The sequence below is a fragment of the Pristis pectinata genome, chromosome 3 (genome assembly GCF_009764475.1).
Source record: "Pristis pectinata isolate sPriPec2 chromosome 3, sPriPec2.1.pri, whole genome shotgun sequence".
Taxonomy (NCBI): domain Eukaryota; kingdom Metazoa; phylum Chordata; class Chondrichthyes; order Rhinopristiformes; family Pristidae; genus Pristis; species Pristis pectinata.
The window spans coordinates 79,900,334-79,922,163 of NC_067407.1; the positions used below are offsets into that span (position 1 = coordinate 79,900,334).

Below are 21,830 nucleotides of genomic sequence, written 5' to 3' on the forward strand. Positions count from 1 at the left end.
TGCCTTTGAGGCAGATTACAAATGGTGACTATGGCAATCTTATCAATAATCAGGAGTCTGACTGTCTGGATGTGACTGCACGTTAAAGGAAATTCTTTCACTTGTTGGATTCGGCCACTCCAGATCCAGTGGCCCCTGAGGGTTTTGCAAACTATCTTAAAAAGCCTTGTAAACAGAAGGCGTTGCCCCCCTTCAAGGCTGCTGTTGTTCAGAGTGACGATGTTTCATCCACGACACCAGCTGTTAGTCCCACCCTATCTCCGATCCCAGGCACATACTCTCTCTCCAGAAGGGGCTTCTGTTAATAGAACCACTTCAAAGGATAATCCTGAGGCCCTTCTTGATACAAGACGGTAGAATTAAACCACTTAATAAAATTTATGCTGTTGGACCTGCACTTTGCAAGAACAATGCTGGTCTCTGAGGTTAGAGTCCTGCATTGTTCTTGCAATGGCACATTGTGCAAACTGTCCTGCTGTTTATGGGTTAATAAGACCCCAACTGTGTTGCATCATCCATTTTCTTTAAAAGCTTGTCTGGTTGACAGCTTTTATTAAAGATATAAATTCAGTGGGGATGGCTTATTAAACAGTTTGTGCAATTTAAGCTTGCTTTGATTCTGCTTTCGATTGGTGCTAGTGAGCCAATTGGTTGGGTCCCAACTTACCCTGGATGTCCAGAGGCCTTCACTCCTGATGTGAATTCTGCAGAGCTGTCTGAGGTGAATTCAGGCCATTGCATATGCTATCCCCTTGCAAGGACTATACAATAATCCCATTCTTACCCCCCCCCCCCACCCCTGCTACTTTATTAAAATCTTATTAAAATTACATTGTTCAGCCTAATGAAGCAGCTGAGATTTTCAATAGCATCAAGGCTGATCTGTACCTCTGTTCTATTTTTCCGTAACCCTTAATTAACATTACCACATTTTATAGGGCAGAGCCTTCCCCCTTCTATATAAAAAAAAGATTAATAATTTCTGTCACTTCAATTCTTGTAGCTCTTGATTCACCCACCCCCGCCTACTTCATGGGAAAAGTTTCATTGGCCTGTTCTATAATCAAGCAACTCAATCAGACCATCAGTTTTTGAAAATAATGGCAAAGTACAAGTGATCTGTCCTTGTGGTTACCCTCTCATACATCTTGTTCTGCACTTTTGTCTTTGGGCATATCCCCTTTATAAAGATGCTATCAAATTTGCTACCCATGTCCAGAACACCACCCTGACTAAGCCTTTATGGTGCTAGATTTCTGATTTTTCAACTACTTAAATTATTTCCTGCATCTTTTCAAATTTCTGTGTGTGTATACTCTTTACACTGGGCTTCACGTGCAGGGAATTTCATTGCACCCTGGTGTATGACAATAAACTAATCTAAATTGGATATTTTAAAATCTGTCCTTAAAAAGCCTTGTTCTCCAAATCAAAGTTACGTGTATTGTCACATGCATAAGTACATGTATACATGGGTACAATGGAAAACTTGCTGGCAGCAGCATCACTGGCATATAGCATCAGATAAGTAGCATTTACAAGAAAAACATAAACAAGTTGTGTACAATTTTTTACAAGAAAGAACAATTAAAACAAAATCGATTTGTGCAAAGTGGTCATCAGGCTGTTACATCGCGGTAAGGAATAGGGTTGTGCCGGTTGGGTCAAGAACCGAATGGTTGAAGGGACGTAGCTGTTGAATCTGGTGATGTGGGACTTCAGGCTTTTCTGCCTTTGTGCGTGATGGTAGCTTTGAGAAGATGGCGTAGCCTGGATGATGGGATCTTTGATAGATGTTGTCACCTTGAGGCAGTGCTTCATGTAGGTACTTCTAGTGGTGGGGAAGGGTGTGCCAGTGATGTATTAGGCCGAGTCCACTACTCTCTACAGCTGCTTGCGTCTCTGAACATTCATGGATTAACCAATTGGTCTTGTGTTGCAGCTGGTTGCATCACATTGATCATGCCCTTGTGTGATCTCACGGGAGAAACAAAATGGGATTCAAAACCTACACCAATTTGGGGGGAAAAATTGATCTGGAGAAATAATTCTCAGCACATCAGGCAGTGGATTAGTTTAAAGAGCACTTTAGTCCTGGTAACTTTGTACAGTGCACATTGTATTTTGTACAAGTGATTACAGCTTCAGCCAGAAATGGGCCAAGATTTTGTTCAATGGTGTTTAAAAGGTTAAGTTGTGTGTGCATTTAACAGGCTGAATTAAAATAACTTTGTCCTCCTTTTGTTCCAACAGTCTGTTCAGAAAAATGGCCAGATTTCAGGAATCCAGGGAGATGCAGAGGATCCAAAGGCACTGGATAGCAAATCAGAACAGCTAAATGGGATCCAGGAGGAGGTAGTTGCCAGAGAAGGTAAGCAAGTTGAGTTTTTTTGTGGGGTGGTGGGGAGTGGGCAATGGTCATGGAGAGCAAAAGGTGATGATGATTGGAGGTAGCTGGGTGTGAGACCTCTCCCATTGGGGTTTGGAGACAAAAGGTTGGTCGGTGGAAAGAAATGCCGTGGTTGTCCTATATGACACAGACAGCTGATATGGGAAGTCCTGTACTTGGACTGTTTGCAACCCTAGATAGCTGGAGGTATGCATGCTTAGCTCTGAATCATGGAACTCAAAAGTATGGATTGAAGTCCCATGCAATGAACCTCTGGGATCTTACTCTTTCTGTGGTGCCAAGACCAGTGATCTCTTGCAAGTATTAAACACATCGAAGCTCTGAGGCCTGGAAGGCTGTTAAATTTGGCAATCACCAAGCAGCAACACAGTATGATAACCAGAGTCACTGTGAGCCAGTAAAAGTGGGGAGAGTGGATCACGGGGTGAGGATGGGTTTGTCGTGTCTGAAAAGTGCATTGCCTTGAATAGAAGTGAAGAAATCCATTGCAAAGGCATAATTTTCCAATGGGTGAGGTTTGTAATTATGAGCTCACTGTTCCTCTGTGCCTGCCTTGGCTCAGTGGACAGACCTTGACAACTGAGTCAGAAGGTTGTGAATCTAATTTTCGCTCCAAAGCAATACTGAAAACCTGCTATTGCCTCTTGAATGTTGAACTGGACCCTACATGCCCTCCATGCTGGAAAATAATATTGTGAGCTGTTCCAATAATAGAACATAGAACAGTACAGCACAGAACAGGCCCTTTGGCCCACAATGTTGTGCCGACATAGCTAATACCTCCTACCTACAGAATGTGCATATCCCTCTATTTTCCTTATTCATGTGCCCATCCAAGCCCCTCTTAAAAGCCCCCAAAGCTAATAGGGGAGATCGCATGCTGAACTATTATGACTTGTTACAAACAGGAACTCTTGCCAGAGGGTTGATAAGTGGCTATTGTGCTTCCTGGGTCTACATAGTGGATTCCAGGGATGTCTAAGCCAGTAGTAGGAGGGACTGTAGAGTCTTCACTGGAAGATGTAACAAGTGCATCTAGAATGAAAAACTATAATTGGTAGGCAGCGCAGATTATAAGTGTTAAGCCAGTACAAGTATATTCTTAAGTACCAAAGATGAACAAGGCTAATGTATATTTGAAGTTTCAAAACCTTCAATACATGAGACATTAGTTTTTAATCTCTGTGGGGACAAGTAGCATAATGGTTGAGCTGGGTACAAAACTATTAAAAGGTCTCAAGTAATATATTGTCAACATTGGGAACAGCAATATTGTCCCAAACTTGCGAAAATGATCTGGCTCTGAAATAAGTGGAACTGCAAAATCTGAAGAACTTCAAATTGATGTAGTTAGTACCGAGGGACACTAGGAGAAAACAAAAGAATAAACTTGGTGTAATCGGCAAATGAATTCCAATGAAAGGCTTCGGTTGAAGGATGAGGAAATAATTGTACCCTTGAAGGTGGCAGGGAAAAAGTCCCTGAATGTGACAGAAGAAAGGGCTCTGGGAGCACAAATAGACTGATTATTATTACGATGCAGTCAGTAAAGCCATGAAAAGCCACCAGCGCACTGGCATACAACTGGAAGTTGTTAAATATGTATTGAACCTTGGAGCCCATTTGTGGCCTCCATTCCATAAAGGAGATGGGCATGTTGCGACTTTAAATAAAATACCAGAACTGAAACTATAAGGAGCAGGGGTCTTCTCTGCAAGAGCTGATGGGTGACTATCTGGTGGAGGTGTTCAAGGTGGAGTAGGTGAAGAAAGTTTCCACCCACATTCCAAACATGTACGGGTAAGAAAGTTGTGGGCATGCTATGTTGGCGCCGGAAGCGCGGCGACACTTGCGGGCTGCCCCCAGAACACTCTACGCAAAAGATGCACTTCACTGTGTTTCGATGTACCTGTGACTAATAAAGATATCTATCTATCTTATCTATCTAGATACACAGTGAGAGGAGCTTTGTGTATAATGTATAGATATGGGCTTTGGGGTGTGCATCCTATGTAACTGGAGATAACCAGAAGTGGGGACTGCTGAATGAAAGCCAAAGGGGTAGGAAGAATTTCCTCCTGTGGACTGCAGTATGACCAAGGGCATATGTCTGCAGGTTGTGTAGGGCCTTTCCCTGGAAGAGTGGAGTTGCCTATGTGCCTGCTATACTTGGTGCAATTACTTGGTGCCCCAAGGATGTTAATCTGCCTGCGGCTCAACTTCCTTGAGTTGGGTGATCTGGCAAACTATTGCTGTTGTGGTGGGATGAATTTGTGCCGCCTGTAGTGGTCTGACCAATGGGATATCAGACCTGCTGCCTGCTTTTCATGGCTGTTTCTATTTACCACTCTTGCCTAACCTAAATCTATTACTAATCTATTTTTAGTGACCCCTACTCCAGCTTGGAGTGCTTTGAGATTCCCAGAACACTCTGTCCCTCGTTCTGGACTCTCACTTGAAATTAGACTTTCAATCCCCACCCTAGTGATTCCTTCCAATTGTCACAAACCCTCACTTGGATTGCACTTTGATCTTCTAGACTTAAGCCCATAGGAACCCAATCTATGCTGCTTCTCTTTATTTAACCTTTAACTTGCTCATGTTTTTGGATTTGGGTGTTGCTTGCAAGGCCAGTGTCTATTACCCATCCTAATTGCCTTTTTAAAAAGTGGAGATGAGCTGCCTAGAGTTGGTGCAAGGTCAAGATACTCCCATGTTGCTTTGGTGTTGGAGGTTCCAAGATCTGGGTGGGCCCAGTTCTGACGGAATGGCAATGTACTTTGAGACTGGTCCAAGTGTGTGATCTGAGGGTGGTCTTGTACATCTGCTGCTGTCCTTGATGGTAGAGGTTGCATTTTGGGAGGTGCTGTTAGAGTAGCCCAGAAGGATTTGCAATACATTCTGTTGATGGGTAAGCCTGGTGTTGTTCTGGGAAACTTGAGCCACCACCCTCCCTAAGCTGATGTATGCCTTGTGCACCATCCAGAATTGAATACAGCCGCTAACCTCCTGACCTGGCTTGAGGGCTTGGCACATCTAATCCAGTGTACAGCTGAGGCGGTGGCAGCTTCTGTCGTCATTTGGGACTGAACATGAGACTGGGGGTGCATTGCTTCATGCAGCCTCAGTGCACTTGACTGGGGAATAGGAAAAGCTAAGTCATGGTGTTTGGCACGGGTGGGGCTTTGTTTGCACGTGAGCCATGCATGTGGTGCAGGGCTAGTTGAGTGGATGTCATTTTTTTGAGGGGTGGGGAGGGGTTAAAAAAAATCTGCCAACAATATGTAAAATACTCTGTGCCTCCCCAACTTGCCCACCAGCCTGTTCTGTCATTGTCTTGAGAGCAAAATTCTTGAAATTTTCTTTTTTTTCTCTGGGAAGCATCTGGTGGGTAGGGAAAAACTCGGCTTTGCTGCCTGTACTTTAAACAGCTGCTGTCTTGTGATTGGGCTGTTCAACCTGGGTAGGTCCCCTCACAGGCAGTGTGACTCCTTTTATTCCCCCCCCCCCCCCTCCCCTCTGCCTGCTGGAGATGCAGGAATGCAATTCATTCTCCCAACCAAGCCCTCCCCACCCCCACTGAGGTGTTTCTCTCAATACAGCAGCAGCCTGACAGTTGTCAGCTGGGAGGGGAGGGGGGAGGTATATCCATCACAGCAGGAGGCTGCTGAAATGTGCACTCGGTTTGCCTCGCTCTTGGATCCAGCCTAGGAATAGTGAGAGAACACACGGCAATTGTGTTTTTTTAAAATTAACTGGACCAGATCACGTTAACCCAAGTGCTCTGCAGTCAGCTGTTCTCGCTCGAGCCTCTGTGATATAAAGCGTGATTTCTTCCCCAGCTGGAGCTGTGGTCTAGAGAATGCCGGGTGCTTTAGCAGCCACAGGTAAGGGTCGCTTGTGAACCCAGCTGTGTGAGTGTTGTTTTCCCTTTTTTTAAACTTCGACTCTTAACAATTTGTGCGTTAGCATTGTGCTGAAGAGGTTCAATGCGGAGGGTGTGGCTAAATCAGTTTGCCTGGGTTCTGAGATTTGTGCTGCCCTTTCAGTTGCGAGATGCGATTTATTCTTCTCTCCAGAGCCTAAATTTATTTAAAGACTGAAATAGAGTGATATTCTAAAACTTGTAGGTTGAATTTGAGACTTTTAAATTGCATGTGTTGGGATATTGGGAATACAGCTTGTTTTTGTTTTAAAATAAAATCTGGAGGATTACAGATATCGACCTCTGAAGGAGATGTTTTATTTTAAGATTAACTTTGAATGTATTGTTTTACACCAGTGGATCGATCAACACCTCGATTTCCCCCAGGAGTGTATTAATCTCTAGGACTTGCTGAGAGTAATGCCCAGAGAGAGAGAGGTGGGGGTTCACTTCTTAAAATTGCCAAGTTTCTTTGTTTCATGCCAGATTTCTTTTAACGAGTTATAGAAAATAGAGGGTTTTGTGGGTGGATGTGGCGAGTTGCAGGTCGGGGTGGGGCATGTATTATGCAATTCTGCAGCCTTCCTCCAGTCGGGTAACAAAGGGAAGGTGGGGAGGCTGCAGTTTTGATTGACCTTGATTGCTCCTTCCACCCTCTCATTCCCATCTTTCTCTATCCCCAATTTTCATATTTTAAAACCTTCTATTCTTGGTAGGTGTCGGTTGGGTTGTCAAATGTATCACGTGCAACATATCACAAACCTTTAACGTTGGTTTAATAATAAACTGGTTCTTGGCGTGGAGCTAAACACCTGGCAGTGAAGTACAAAACGTGGCTGGGTTCAGGTCGGGGAAAATAAGATTGGGCTGGACCTCTCGAATCCTCTAATCCTTCAGAGGAATTTGAACTTGTGGAACCGACCTATTGTCGTCAGAGTCTGAAAGCTCTTGAGCCCTACAGGAGGAGAAGCACAATGTGCTCTGGGTGGAGGGAGTGAATGCCCTAAACCTGCAAACGTCTGTCACTTCCAGACGAGGGAGTGGAGACTGCAGCTGTTGCACTGGGATGGAGTCTTATTTGTTCAGAGATTTTTTTCCCCCCTGCATTTTTGGTGATTTAACTGCAGCTGCTTTGAATTGGCTTAAGATATTAATCAATACCTCATTGTAAGATACCTCCTTCACAAATGGATCAATGTGTTTTAAAGTAAACCCCACAGCAAAATTTCAGTGGGTTTTTGGTCATGTCACTGCATTTGAAATCTCCTAATATTTCTAGTGGAAGATTGCAGCTTCGAGTTCTGTAGTGATCCAATATATCCAACAGTTAATATGCAAGTTGGTATCCAGGATCAAGAGTTCTGTCAGCTTGGTGTATCATATAGGCAGTCCAGAACTCTGGAGGGCCCTGGAACCAGCAACCATGTCAACATTTAATAGGTAAAGAAGGTAGTTGAATAAGAGGAAAAAAGGAATGCAGTAGCAGACCAGCGCACGGGTAACTGCTCACGTAAAGAAAAATGCCAAAGTGATCTGGCAGACTGAAAGGCCGCCTCCGTGTGGTGTGATATCAGCATTCTTGTCTGGTTTAGCACCTGAACCCATAGACTTCACCCCACTGGGCAGACCACAGATTGACTGCAGTCTCCAAGTCTGCATTCTGTTGAAATTTGGGTTTGCGTTCATTTAAATGTCAGTTCGTGTACTTGCAAAAGATGATTGAAGTGCTTTACAGGCAAATTTACATGTACCAAATTATTTCAGCTAATTAAGCCAATAGTCCTTTCTGGTGATTTATTCCAACTCTAAAATTTGCTCAATACCTTTCTCAGTTTGGTTGCTGTAGAACATTTCATCACTGGCCATTAGTGGCTGTCTCGACTTTGACAGAACACGAAGGGAGCCACCTTGTTGCTCCTAAATAGCACTGCAGGATTTTTGTGCCCACCCGAGAGGGTAGATGAAGCATCGATCTAGCGTCACAACTGTAGAAGTCTGACAATGTGGCACTCTCTGTGCTGCGCTGCAGCGTCTGTTTGATTTGTGCTCGTCTGGAGTGGGGAGTTGAAGAAAAACCTGGTGTGGATTCAGGTGTTACTAAACAGTGACTGATGCTGACAAGGTTATCGCTGGTTCTTGCCAGCATCTAGAAACTTTAGTCTACTCATCCTCACATTATCTATGGGGCCTTGCTGTGTGCAAATTGGCACCTCCAATCATCTAATGTTACTGACACAATTTGGTAATGCCATTGTGAAAGCCACAGTACAAATGCAAGTCTTCATTGCATGGTAGCTGGGCTTGTTTTAAGTCTTTAAATCTGTATGATATTCAGCAATCCCTAATGCAATCAGGGGGAGGAAAGCTTAACGTCTGAAGTTCGGTTTTTTGGAACTGAGCTCAAATCCTGCACCTCTTTGCTTTGTCCTCTTGCTCACTGCAGTAGCTGATGCTGCAACTCCATCAGTGTAAGTTGGCAAGTCATCCATCCAGGACTTTTGAACTTCCTTTTTCTTCCTTCATTGCACTCTAATTTGGATTGTTCTTTGTGAGTGTGTTCCCTGGAAGCTGAGGTAATGTCTAATATCTCTGCCAATCCCTCTATTGCAGACCCAACTCCCTTATCTGTAGCCCTCTGCCACAATCTGACTTCTGCTTTTGCAGCCTTTTTAATATGTTCACCATGAACCCTTTTTATCTCCAGTTTAGGTGTTTTGCACACTGATCTGTGATTCTATTTTCCAAAATCCCCTCCATGTAATCTTGTCATATTGTAGAACTGGTTTAGTGGCTGCTATAAATTAGAGGTTGAATAACAAATTGGGATTAAGGTCACTGATTTACGATGATTAAGTTAAATTCCATTTCAATTACATGGAGGTTTTGGGAATGAGATCTCCAATTTTGTCCATAAATCCACAAATTTGTTTCAAAAGCTTGCATCATTGTATAACTTGTGATTCCTCCCTGTTCATATTGTTGAACTGTAACCCTAGTAAAGATGCCATTTCAAGCGTAAACATAAAGAAGAGCTATTATATTTGTCTAATTGGGAAAAAGATTTTGCTGTAATGACTTGTTTGTCTGCCAAGCATTTGAGCAAATTCCACTGGTGTTTTGCCCCCTACTGAATACCATTGTGTCAATTTTATTCCAATTCTAAAACTTGCTCAATCTCTTCCTCAGTTTGGTTGCTGTAGAACATTGTTTTATTACTGGCCATTAGTTCTTGGCCAACAACTTGCGAAGTTTTAATCCTGTAATGGCAGTGAACATTTATGGCATTTTATAGGCTTTGCAGTAAATTTCAGTCATAAAGCCCACAACTGCAGTGGGAGGTTCTTCAGTCAGCTAGCTGTGCCCGCTGTGGTCTCATAGTGTTCAACTAGGCTTGTTTTATTAGATGCAAACCATTAGGGGCACGTTTTAATTCTTTGCTTGGGTGTTGATGGCAAGACTGGCATTGACGGCCCCTCGCACTTACTCCTGTGAAGGGGGTAAACCTCCTGTTGTAGTGCTTTAATATAATAAAGTGGCTTGCTAATCAGGGAAGGGAAGTGTTGCAAGTGCAGTTGTGCTGGGCTTGGCTGAGTCAATGCACACAATGTCTTCACTGAACCACCTAGGTAACCTGTTCTAGCTGGTTGCAATCTGGATGTGCTCAATGGATAAAGGTACCATTGTTGTGAGCTACACTATTTCTGCCACCTCCCTTGCTCTTGGCATCCCATGTGCTTGGCACTGGTCAGTCACGGCTGTAGACTGCTTTAATCATCTCTGCCAGTGAGATGGGCCATCTGACTCCTTGGTTCAGAGTCCCTGCCCCATTCCAACATCACCCTCTTTGTTCAAGTGATTTTGGAGATTTTATCTAAAGTCCATTGAGGAATTTACTCTGCATGTCTCTTGCATTTTGGCAGTTTCCAGACTGCTATCGAAGATGACTGAAAATCACTGGGGGAATGGGTTTGATGGAATTGTTCAGTGAGGTTGAAGGGCTGAATGGCCTCTCTTGTATTGTAACAAAATAAGGAAAATGAGGTCCCAGCTACATGATGAGAGCAGAAGCCGTGATTGCATTTGAGAGCAGAGAAGGTTGAGGGAAGAGTGGAGGTGTTCTGAATTAGTGTTTTGGAGTGGGTGAGGAGGACCCATTACCACTAGCAGGATACTTCATAAGAAGATTTTAAGATTGACACAAAATCCAGAAGGTGTTGGATTTTAAAATTACTTTTTCACTGAATGTTTTGTGATGTGGGCTGTACTGCCACGTCACAAAACATCCCGATTTATTAACTTTTAAAGGCAGTGAGCTGTGCACTGGGGTGGGGGGGGGGTGGTGGAAGAGGAGGGGGAGGGAGAGAAGTGAGTAGGCTTGTGGGGAAAGGGAGTGGGCAGAGGTATGGGACTCACTGGACAGCTATTCTTTCTGAAATCTGTCAAGAATGATGGGCCAAATGGCTTCCTCTGTATTTTTAATGTTGATCTTCCCCCTCGTGAAGAAAAACTGAGATCAGTCTTAAAATATTCTCACACGCTCTTGCTTCATGCTGTTTTCAGGGATCTAATACCAAAGAGATGAGATTTGTTCAAAAGGGGCCGGACCTCTTGTTTATTGGCCTTGGATGGTTTTGTCTGTAACATCAGACCTGCGTACTTAAGCTCGTCGAAGATCACTCAGATCTGCAGATGGCCTGACTTCTGTTCAATGTCGCCATCTACTGTTGCTCAATCTCTGCTGCTTGTCGGCTGAGGATCTGATGTTTGATAACTGCTGCCTTTTTGGAGATGGGGACGGAATGCACACTCGAACATCTAGCTGCAGAGTCAAGTACATGTGGTTTTGGAGTTGAAGGACTTGGGGAAATATCGCCATATGGTGTATTTGCAGAATATGTTAACTAAATTTTATTTTAAAAGCTGCATAATGTAGGTAAATGAGTGGTTGCTCATTTTTTTTGTGAATAGGAGTAGGCCCCTGCCCCACATTTCAACATGATTATGGCCAATGCTGGCCTCAATTCTTCTGCGCCAGCTCCTCCATCTTTAAATCTATCTATCTCCACCTTAAATATTACCAGTGATTTGGCTTCCAAGACCCCTGGACTTAATTCCAGCGGTTCACTACCCTTGGAAGAAATTTCCATGCACCTCAGTTTTAAATGACAGGCCCCTTATTCTGTAGCTCTGTCCCCTTGTTTGTGACTCCCACTAGTAAAAGCTCATACACAGTGGGCTGAAGAGCCTGTTTCCATGCTGTGTCCCTCTTGTAGAATGGAATATAGCTGTTACGTAAGCCACCGTAGTTTGCCCTTTTTGTCCCTCTGTCACTTTCTCTACCCATACCCTGCCTCGTTCCATGCTGAACCCCACTGAGAACTCCACCATTGAGTGGACTTGATTTTCTGTTGACTGCAAGTTGCTGCACCCTGGAGTTCTGTCCCTGAATCTCTAGCTCCAAGTTGCTGTACATCTGAACTACCAGGATGATGATGGTCACCTTTATAAAGTAAAACATCAAGGTGCTGATTGACTACAAGTGAAGCAATTTTCAAAGGCAAGCTGTTGATTCAAACAAAGTGGCTTATTGCACAGGGCTGATATTACTAGTGGCTCTTTTGTAGCCATGTTTTCCCCTGCTGCACCTGAAATGTGCAGAAGCCTTGACTGGGTAGCACAGCTGATTAAGCTTCCTCCAAATTGCAAGAGGGTGTGGGTAAATGAAAATTTTGAAACGTGAAAGTGGTTTTCTGGAGGTGAGTCGAGAACAAAGGACCAAAGATGCGAGGGATTGGCAACCAAGCAGAAGAAATGTCAAAGTCGAGTTTATTGTCATATGCACAAGTACATGTATGTACAGGTGCAGTGGAAAAACTTGCTTGTAGCAGCTTCACAGGCGCACAGCATCAGATAAGCAGCATTCACAAGAAAAACCTAAATTAAATAAGTTTAATATTTACAAGAAAGAATACAAGTAAGAACAAAAAAATGAAAGTGCATTTTAGTTGAAAGTGGTCACGGTATTGCTGAACTCTAGCGATTATGGCCAGGAGGTTGAGGAGGAAACTGTCAACATTCCAGTGTTCTAGCAATCAATGTCAGTCAGGTGCTCTGTTTTCAGGCTCTCCCTGGGGAGTATAGGAGTTGGGATGTTATGGTGAGGTTGTATAAGACATTGGTGAGGCCAAATTTGGAGTATTGTGTGCAGTTCTGGTCACCTAACTATAGGAAGGATATCAGTAAGATTGAAAGAGTGCAGAGGAGATTTTCTAGAATGTTGCTGGGTCTTCAGGAGTTGAGTTACAGGGAAAGATTGAACAGGTTAGGACTTTATTCCTTGGAGCGTAGAAGAATGAGGGGAGATTTGATAGAGGTTTACAAAATTGAGGGGTACAGACAGTAAATGCGAGTAGGTACTTTCCACCTAGATTAGGAGAGAGAAGTAGGAGAGGACGTGGCTTTAGGGTGAAAGGGGAAAGGTTTAGGGGGAACATTAGGGGGAACTTCACTCAGAGTGATGGGAATGTGGAACGAGCTGCCATCTGACGTGGTAAATGCAGGCTCACTCTTGAGTTTTCAGAATAAGTTAGGATAGAGAAATGGAGGGGAGAGGTCTGGAGGGTTATGAACCAAGTGCAAGGTAAATGGGACTAGCGGAATAAAGTTTTGGCACAGACTAGAAGGGCCGAATGGTCTGTTCTGTGCTGTGGTGTTCTATGGTTAGGAACACCCTGACTTATGGGCGCCCTGTGCATGTGAACGAGCTCCCATAGTATTAAATTCAAATGAGAACCAGCCTTGGAGGGGAAAAAACCTGTTTCCATGTAACCTCCCTGCAATAATCAGACACCATTTGTCTCTGAGAACACAGGTTGCTAGTTTCACTGCAGGAGGCCACTAAGAGAGTTGCTTTGGAAACTGACAAGCAACAGCTTCTATTGATACATGTGCAATGATGCTCTCTTAAACAATGTAATGTCCTCTGATTCTTCAAGCCTATTGAAACCAGTCATGGACTGTGGGGCATCCTGATTCTGTACCATTGTAACTAGGCTGGGGAAGACAAATCTTCATGTTAGTTGGCCCTCATCAACACATTGCAATTCTGTGGAGGTATGGTTACTCGTGAGTGATTCTTTTTTTTGTGTGTATATTTTCTGACTTGCGGCCAAAATCGACTTACGGACGTGTGTAAAAACAGGACCTGTTTGTAACCCTGAGTTGGCCTGTAGATTTCACTTGCATTTTCTGCTGCTGTGGGTGAGTGCTAGCGCAGTAGAACAGGCCATCCTGTCACTCAGGATGTGCAATTTCACTTTAAAATTCACTTTGCTGCTTCTGTTGGTCCTACCAGTACCTTCATTGGCTGTGCAGTAATATTAGGCTGGGATTTCACAGTTGGCAATCGAGGCAGTACTTAATGTTAACCTATTGGTGGGGGGGGTCAAGACCAACTTTGGTTGGATGGAGGGAAGAAATCCAACCACATTGCCTAACTTGGCTTGTGGAATAATCCTGTGTGGATTTGGGTCCTTTCAAGAGGCAAGAACCTGATCTGAGCTGTTGTCCCAGAATGAGGGTGCTACACTTCATATGTTACACTGAGTTGCACACTACCCTCCTGTGCTGATTTATCCTGCAGCACTATTTCAGAAGTGGAGAGTTCTGTTTGGTTGCCTGGCTGGTATTTGCTTACCAACACTTTATCTAGCCTTCCAAACAAGTGGGTTTGTTGATGAGGTCTGCGCTGGTTGCCTATTTCTGGTCCTCCTATCTACCACTGTGCTGACACCTTTAATCAAGGGATGGGGAGTCTAAGACTTGGACTGAAGTGTAGAATTCTGTGAATGTGCCTGGACTGTTGCTTGACTGGCCTGAGATGGCTCTTCCCATTTTGGCACAAATCAGGATTTTGCTGAGTTGGCTGGCCTGGGTCTGACTTGTCATAACTAGCACTTAAGTTGATGCCATGTGGTATATTTAATCACTTGCATCAGATGATCAAAATACCCTAGAAAGTGAAAGGATGTTTTTGAAAGTTGGACACAGTATGACTTTGGGTCCATAAGCCCCACACCACCAGGTTCAGGAACAGCTACTTTGCTACAACCATCAGGTTCTCGAACTGACCTGCACAACCCTAACCCTACCTCAGTAATGGAACACTACAGGCCACCTCTTACACTGCCATGGACTTGCCTTTGCACTGAGGTTTTGCTTTTGCAGTTTTCACTGTATGGTATAACTTGTATTGTCTTGTCTGTACCTACATGCCTGTGATGCTGCTGCAAGCAAACTTTTCATTGTACTGTATCTCACCGTACTTGTGCACCATGATAATAAACTCTACTTGCCTTGGTAAGTCTAGACTGGTCAGAATAGTAGATCCTTGCCTAAAGAGCATTAGTTGACCAGCAAGCAATTAGGAAGGCAAATAGTATGTTGGCCTTCATTGCAAGAGGATTTGAATACAGGGATAAAGGCGGCTTAATGCAATTGTGTAGTGCCTTGGTGGGATACTGCCTGGAGTATTATATACAGCTTTTGTCTCCTTGTCTAAGAAAGGATATACTTGCCATACAGGGAGTGCAGTGAAGATTTAGACTGGTTTTGAGGGTGGCAAGTTTGCCATTTGAGGAGTACCCTATGGAATTTAAAATGAGAGGAGGTCTGATTTGAAACTAATTCCTACAGGATTAAACAGGCTGGATTGGAGGGAGGTGGTTTTCCCCCAGGCAAGGAGCCTAGAACCAGGGTCACAGTCTCAGAATAAGGGGGAGTAACTTGGATAAGAAATTTCTTTATTCAAAGGGTGGTGAGTCTTTGCCATTTCCTGTGCTGGATGACTGGTGGATCTGTCAATGAGTTCATTCACAACAGTGATCAAAAGGGCGTTAAGGGAATCTGTTCAGGCATAGGACGTCAAAATGGCACTGAGGGAGATATACCATGGTGGAGTCGGCTCAAAGGGCCAGGTGGCTTGCTCCTACTCTGTTCTTGGGTTTTTGGAACAATACCATTCTGGACCCAAATCATTTCAGCTTCTTGATCTGTATTTGGAGATTGGGCATTCATCCAGAGGTGGTAGACTTTGAGCTCTGCTAGGTTTGTAAACTGAGCAGGCTTCCATTACATGCTGTTTTGTGATGTTGGAACTTACTATCTGACTTGTAAATTCCCAGGCTGCTGTGGTGGGATCAGAACCCTTCTTGGGATCATTATCCAGGTTCCTGAATTACTGACCCAGAAACCCACTGGCTGTGCCACAGCACTTGCCTGTTGGGTATTAGTTTCCTTAAATCCTTCCAATGCAAAGCTGTTGGAGTGTGTTCAGATGTGTATTTTTGAAAGAACCTTGGATGTGGATGCTAATCTTTCTGTATGGGAGAGGAATTGAGTTGCCCTCAAAGGTGGGTACTTTGTACTTTAGATCTTTTGAATTGCTGCAGGCGTTTCAAGTGTTTGCCCTTGAATCTGGTATTTATTGATCTCCAACTAACTGCAGTGCATGTTCTGAGTGTTAAATCCCATTTCTTCCTCCCTCCACCCTTCCTTTTGAAGTTGCTCCTTCAAACCTCATTAAGCAAGCTTTTGACCATTGCCTTCTATGGGACAGTTTGCTACATTAGAGGTGTTGTGTTAGTAACACTAAACTGAACCAGAGGGAATTATTCAGTTACAAGGCATTAGAAGATTTTCACCTGGAGCTCAGTGCCCCAGTGTTGATTTATAATGGAGATCCCATGGGTGAAAATTGACAAGAAAAGTGGACAGTAATACGCCTTTCTGAAGCCAAAGGCATTTTATTTAGCCTGCAGGTCTGTTTAAATTCCCTGCTCCTGTGTGGGGATTAAGTACCTGTGCCTTGAAACAGACCCAAAATGGTCAGTAACGGATCACCTTTTAGAAAATATCAAGGAGCCCTAAGTAAACTGTTTCCTTTTGTCCTTCCTGTAATCTAATGTGTGACCTTGTTAGTGTGCCATCAGAGAGCGGCTTTCAGCACAGCTTGGCAGCTGGATGCTGGAGAAAGACTGCAATGCAGAACCTGCTAGCTGAGCTGGGAGTGGAGAGCTAGTTAGTGCGTAGAGTTTATGTGCCCCTGAAGAGAGCCTTGTGATGACTTGAATTGCTGCAGCGTGTTGCTCTTTCGCAGTACTCATCAGACAAGCTGGCCATCATAGTCGGAGAGGTGAGCAGGATTTCAGCTCCAAGTTGTCAGTTTTTGCTATTCTGAACTGTACAGTGATTTTAAAATTTTCATTGAAGTGTGTAGTGTTTGTATATTTTTTTGTGGGGGGGGGGAGGGGGCTGGTGGTGCTGAAGAGACTGGCAGGTAGGAAGGAACTGGGACCTGTTTCTGAACTCGTCTAACATTGGACAAAATGGCACCTGATTTAAGTTGTCTGGATGCACTGTGAACTTAGCAGAATTGGTGTACGTAAAAATGTTGGTGTGATTACTCAGGTGAACTGTCTCAATTGTGACCCAAGGGGGTCTGAAGCCCAGATAGAAGATGTATTATAATGGATGTATTAAACCTGCAGGGCTAACATCTTGTACCTCATGCGTTTGTATGCCTTCTCCAAACTTCGTCTGTTGCACTCCACAGTGCTGGTTATTGTGAAGTGTAGATTTATCTCTATAGCTTTGTGTTATAATGACTGACTTGTACTGTCAGCATAGTTGCTAAACCACAGCTACTCTTTGGTCCTGTTGCCTTTCTCCTACCTGTACACTTAGACCTTGAGGTACACTCTACTCAGGAATAAGGTGCCGAGAGCAGTGTAGGGACTCCCAAGTACAGGCCAACGTGACCCTCATTCTCCGAGAGGCTGCTTCTGGCACGGATGCTTTGTCTCCATTCCTACACTCACTGGGGTTCACCCATGTCATGGTTGCTGGATGGTGGTGCAGGTGACTTCTGTTGTCTTTTCGGTAATATAAATCTGATTTCTCTAATTATTCATTTAGTTTCTGCTTCACTTGGTTTTCTTAACATGTAGTTTTCATTAAGAATTGTAAGCCGTGTAAAATTTTATGCAAGTAGCCCCCCCCCCCACCCACCCACTAATTAGTTCACAAGTGAGCAGGAGCTGGTTAACTGATATTACTGTGAGTTGAATTAAAACTTGTACCTGGAATGTAAATCTGAGGACACGAGACTCCAGATGCTGGAATCTGGAGCAACGTGCACAACTGGAGGAACGTGAGACATAGAGGGCATGTTTCCACTAGTGGGAGAGTCTAGGATCTGAGGGTCCTTTTTAAAACTGAGATGAAGAATTTCTTCAGTCGGAGAGTGGTGAATCTGTGGAATTTGTTACCACAGAGGGCTGTGGAAGCCAAGTCATTGGGTGAATCTAAGGCAGAGATTGATAGGTTCTTGGTAAGGAGGTTAAGGGTTGTGGGGAGAAGGTGGGGAAAGTGAGCAAATGTGGTTTGAATAGATGCTCAATAGAAGCAGGGGTAGATCATTCAGCCCTTTGAGCCTGTGCTATGTTCAATATGATCATGGCTGGTTCTTTACCTCAGTACCATATTCCTGCCCTCTCAATGTTCCCTGAACGAAAGAACGAAGGAGCAATTGCTTTTGGGAGCATACTCCACACCTTCAAATAGTCTGGAGATGAGTGCAAATTTGTTGGTAAATATCTGATGTGCTTAATTGTTGAAGATTTTCTGTTACCCTAACAGTAATGGGAAATGTTCAGTTAAAAGGCACAGATCGAGGAGGAGGGGAGTGTCTCAGAATTCCTAAATATAGTTCAGGAGAACTTTTTTTTAGCCAGTGTGTAGCAAGCTCAACAAACTGGGAGGTGGGCAATTCTTGCTTTTGGGGAATGAAACTGGACAGATAGAAGTCGTATCAGTGGGAAGGCATTGTTATAGTGATTATAATTGTTGGCTATAGAGAAAGGCACCCATTTTACCTTTGTCAAGGTTCTAACTGGGATTGCAGCCAATTTTACTAGACTGTAATTTATCAAAAAGGAGCTGGCAGAAGCTGGAAAGTAAGTCCATCTGAGCAGTGAGGGTATTCGAAGATCCTTTGTGGGGTTTGGGCTAAACAAGTTCTCTCAAAGTAGAACTGCTAATCTAGAGCCCCTTGGATGGTGGTGTGTAGAGAGCAGAATAAGGAAAAGTCTATCAGTTTCCTGCAGCAGAAAGCCTGATGAAATGTTGCTATGCCAAATCTAAGGTTTAAAACAAATATATAAAGCTAGAGGATAACTAAGCAATGAGCAGGGCCTATGAGGGACTGAAAAAGATCTGTGAGGCAGGTTATTCTCCTTTTGTGAAGATGGCCACCTGTGATGGGTGACCATCTTCACAAAAGGAGGATGATGCTGAAGTTGTAGCTATGCTGATTGAGTGTAAAGCACTGGGTGGAATCAATGAAGAGGAAGCTTTAAAGGGATTTGCGTCTGTGGGAAAAGAATAAATTGCTGGGGTGTATGAAAAATGTGCCAGGCTGTTCAAAGAAGCAAGAGAGTAAATTGTGAAGTCTTGGACTGCAGTTGCTTGTTCCCAGGCTGCAGGAATAGTGCCTGAGAATTGGAGAACTGCTAATATTGTACCGTTGCCTAAAAAGGGAGGAAAGATCAAATCTGAAGCCAGGCAGGTTTTGGACTCCACCCCCAAAGAAAGGTATGTATCACTTGAGTAGGCACAAATTAGTCAAGGAGACACAAAAGACTGCAGATGCTGGAATCTGGAGCAAAAATCGAGCTGCTGGAGGAACTCTGGTCAGGCAGCATCTGTGGAGGGAAATGGACGGTCAATATTCTGGCTCGAGACCCTTCACCTGGACTGAGAGTAGTGGGGATATGGCAGTATAAAGAGGTGTGAGGTGATGAGTAGATCCAGGTGAGGAGGGGTTGATTGGCAGATGGAGTCAGGTGGGGGAGGGCAGGTGGTGGTAGGCTGGGAGGAGATGGGCTGCAGTTTATGGGATCTGAAAGTAATGGTGGGCAGATGGGAACAGTGAGGGGAGGGATTGGCAGACCCAGTTGGGTATGTGGGTGATGAGCAGATGGGGGAAGGGAAAGAAACTGGGTAATAGGGGATTTTGGCAGGGGGTGGTTGGTTGGAACGAAGGGGGTGTGGAGAGGACTGTTTGAGGTTGGAGGAGGTGCATGTGAATCTGTCTCACCCCTGGAAGGGCTGCTTGGATCCCTGGATGATGGTGAGGGAGGAGTTGTAGGGATGGGGGAAATACTCCTACAGTTGCAAGGGAAAGTGAATGGGGAAGGGGAGGGATGGGTTGATCTGGCCATGGATTTGTCCAGTAATGGTTGTCTAATTAAGGAGGGTCAATGAAGGCAATGTCATTGAGGTAGTGTGTGGACTTCAAGGCTTGTGACAAACCCCCACGTGGTATACTGTTTATTGTAGGAGGCCAAAGGAGAGTTGCAAAACTGGCACAGTGGCAGGAAGCCAGGGGTAATGGTTAATGGATGTTACCTGTGGAGTTCCACAGGGATTGGTGCTCAGTTTTCGGTCCTGATATAAATTTATCCCCCATCCTCATACAAAAATTTGCTGTGCAGTTGATCATGAAGACTTTATACTGCAGGAAGATGTAGAAGGTCTAGTCAGTTGGTCAAAGAAGGGCAAATGTTAATTTAGAAGTGTAAAGTAATGCAGTTGGAGGTGCAACAAGGGAGTGTGCAACAAGGGAGTATACAACAAATGGGAGGATGTTGGCTGGCGCGGAGGAAGAGAGATTGGAGTGCATATTCACAGATCCTTAAAGGTAGTGGAACAGGTCAATAAGAGGTTTAAAAAGGTGTATTGGATTCTTTCCTGTATTATCAAGACATAGACTGTAAAAGTAGGCTATTCTAGAACTGTGGTCTACACCAGTTAGGACGCAGTACTTGCTGCCTGCAGTCCTGGTCACTACAGGAAAGATGAGACTTCACTGGAGAGGGAGCAGAGGTAATTCACAAAGACATTGCCAGGACTGGAAAATATAAGCTGCAGCAAGAGTGTGGTGCCTGTGATGCTGCTGCAAGAAAATCTTTCATTGTACCAGTACCTCTTCATACGCGTGTATGTGACAGTAAACTCGACTTGACTTGGATAGGCTGTCTTTGGAACAGAGGAAAAACTTTGGTGTATAAAATTGAAGGGTGTAAATCAGAATGACCCATTTCCCTTAGTGGAGTGCTCCAAAACGAGGGCAGATTTAGTGGGAGAAGATTAAAGGAGGGATGATGAACTTGCATGTGAAGGTGGTGTGGATCTGAAACCGTTGAGCTGGAAACCCTCATACATTGAAGAGTATTTGAATGTGTACTTTAAGATCCAGAGGCTGGAGGATTCAACATCCAGTGTTGGAGGGTGGGATTGGGCCTAGTAACTTTTATTTCATCCACCAAATGGCCTTGTCACAAATATTCCAATTCTTTGAACTGTATCTAATGTGCACAAACATAATGGTTTGACATTTGGAATGTGCATATTTCTTATGCCCAATTTGTTTATGTAATGATCATAACTTTCCAAAGTGTAATGTTAATGTATTTACATAAGCAGCAAATATTATTGTGTTAGTTGTGTACATGAGCAGTGATATGCAGTGTAGCCTGCCTAACCTGTTCCTTCTATTGAAAATAAACTCCTTGCGCTGTTAATGGAGGAATTTTCGTGCAGGCTAAGGATTTGTGTAATTAAATCCTCTTACAGCCTCCCCAACCCCAGTATCTGGCTTGCACCCTAAGAAAAACTCCTCGTGCCCTTTGTCCCACTAATGTTGGCTGTGCCTTCAACTGTGTGGGTCTGGAACTTCAATTCCCTGCCCAAAGATCTTAAAGTTAAGTGATTAACAAACCAGCTTTTTAATGAAGTTCACTCACAGTGAGCTGAATGACCTCCTTTTAATTGCAAGAAAATGAGGAAAAAAAGACTTGCGTGCATGAGCTATTTTGAGGCTCTGTCCTGTTTGCATTAGATTGGCCTATTGGACAAGCTCAGCAATGCCAGCCAGCTAGTCAGTGGTACTCTTGGACTGTGGTCTGCCAGTAGTTATACTAATTTGCCCTTAAATCTAAAGTTGAAATAAACTGAACAACTGGAGTGTGCAAAAGCATGAGCTTCCACATCAGTTATCTCAATGAATCTACAAAATGTGCCTTGCCAGAGAGAAAGCAAAATATTTTAAGCAATCCAAGTGGAGTTGTTGTATCAGCAAAGATTCAGAGTGGAGACACAGGAGACTGCAGATGCTGGGATCTGGAGCAAATCCAAACTGCTGGAGGGACTTGGTGGGTTGATGAGCAGATAGAGCTGGGCGGGGAAGGGGAGGGGTGGGGGTAAAGGGCTACAGGTGGGATCTGATAAAGGAAGGTGGTGAGTGGAACTGGATAAGGGAATGATCCTGGACAAAAGGAACAGCGGGAGTGGGGGTTGTGAAATCAAGTGGAGGTCAGATTTTGAATCTGTGATTTGAACAATGTACTTGAAAACCACATTCATTGCATTTCCTAT

At 44.0% G+C, this 21,830-nt stretch overlaps 1 protein-coding gene across 1 annotated transcript in view; it reads left to right on the top strand.

Annotated features, from left to right (window-relative positions):
* Nucleotides 1-21,830, top strand: part of LOC127568162 (A-kinase anchor protein 12-like) — a 58,841-nt gene that overhangs the window by 34,164 nt on the left and 2,847 nt on the right. The window contains 1 exon segment of the mRNA XM_052011587.1: nucleotides 2,254-2,371. Coding sequence (XP_051867547.1) covers nucleotides 2,254-2,371 — 118 coding nt within the window.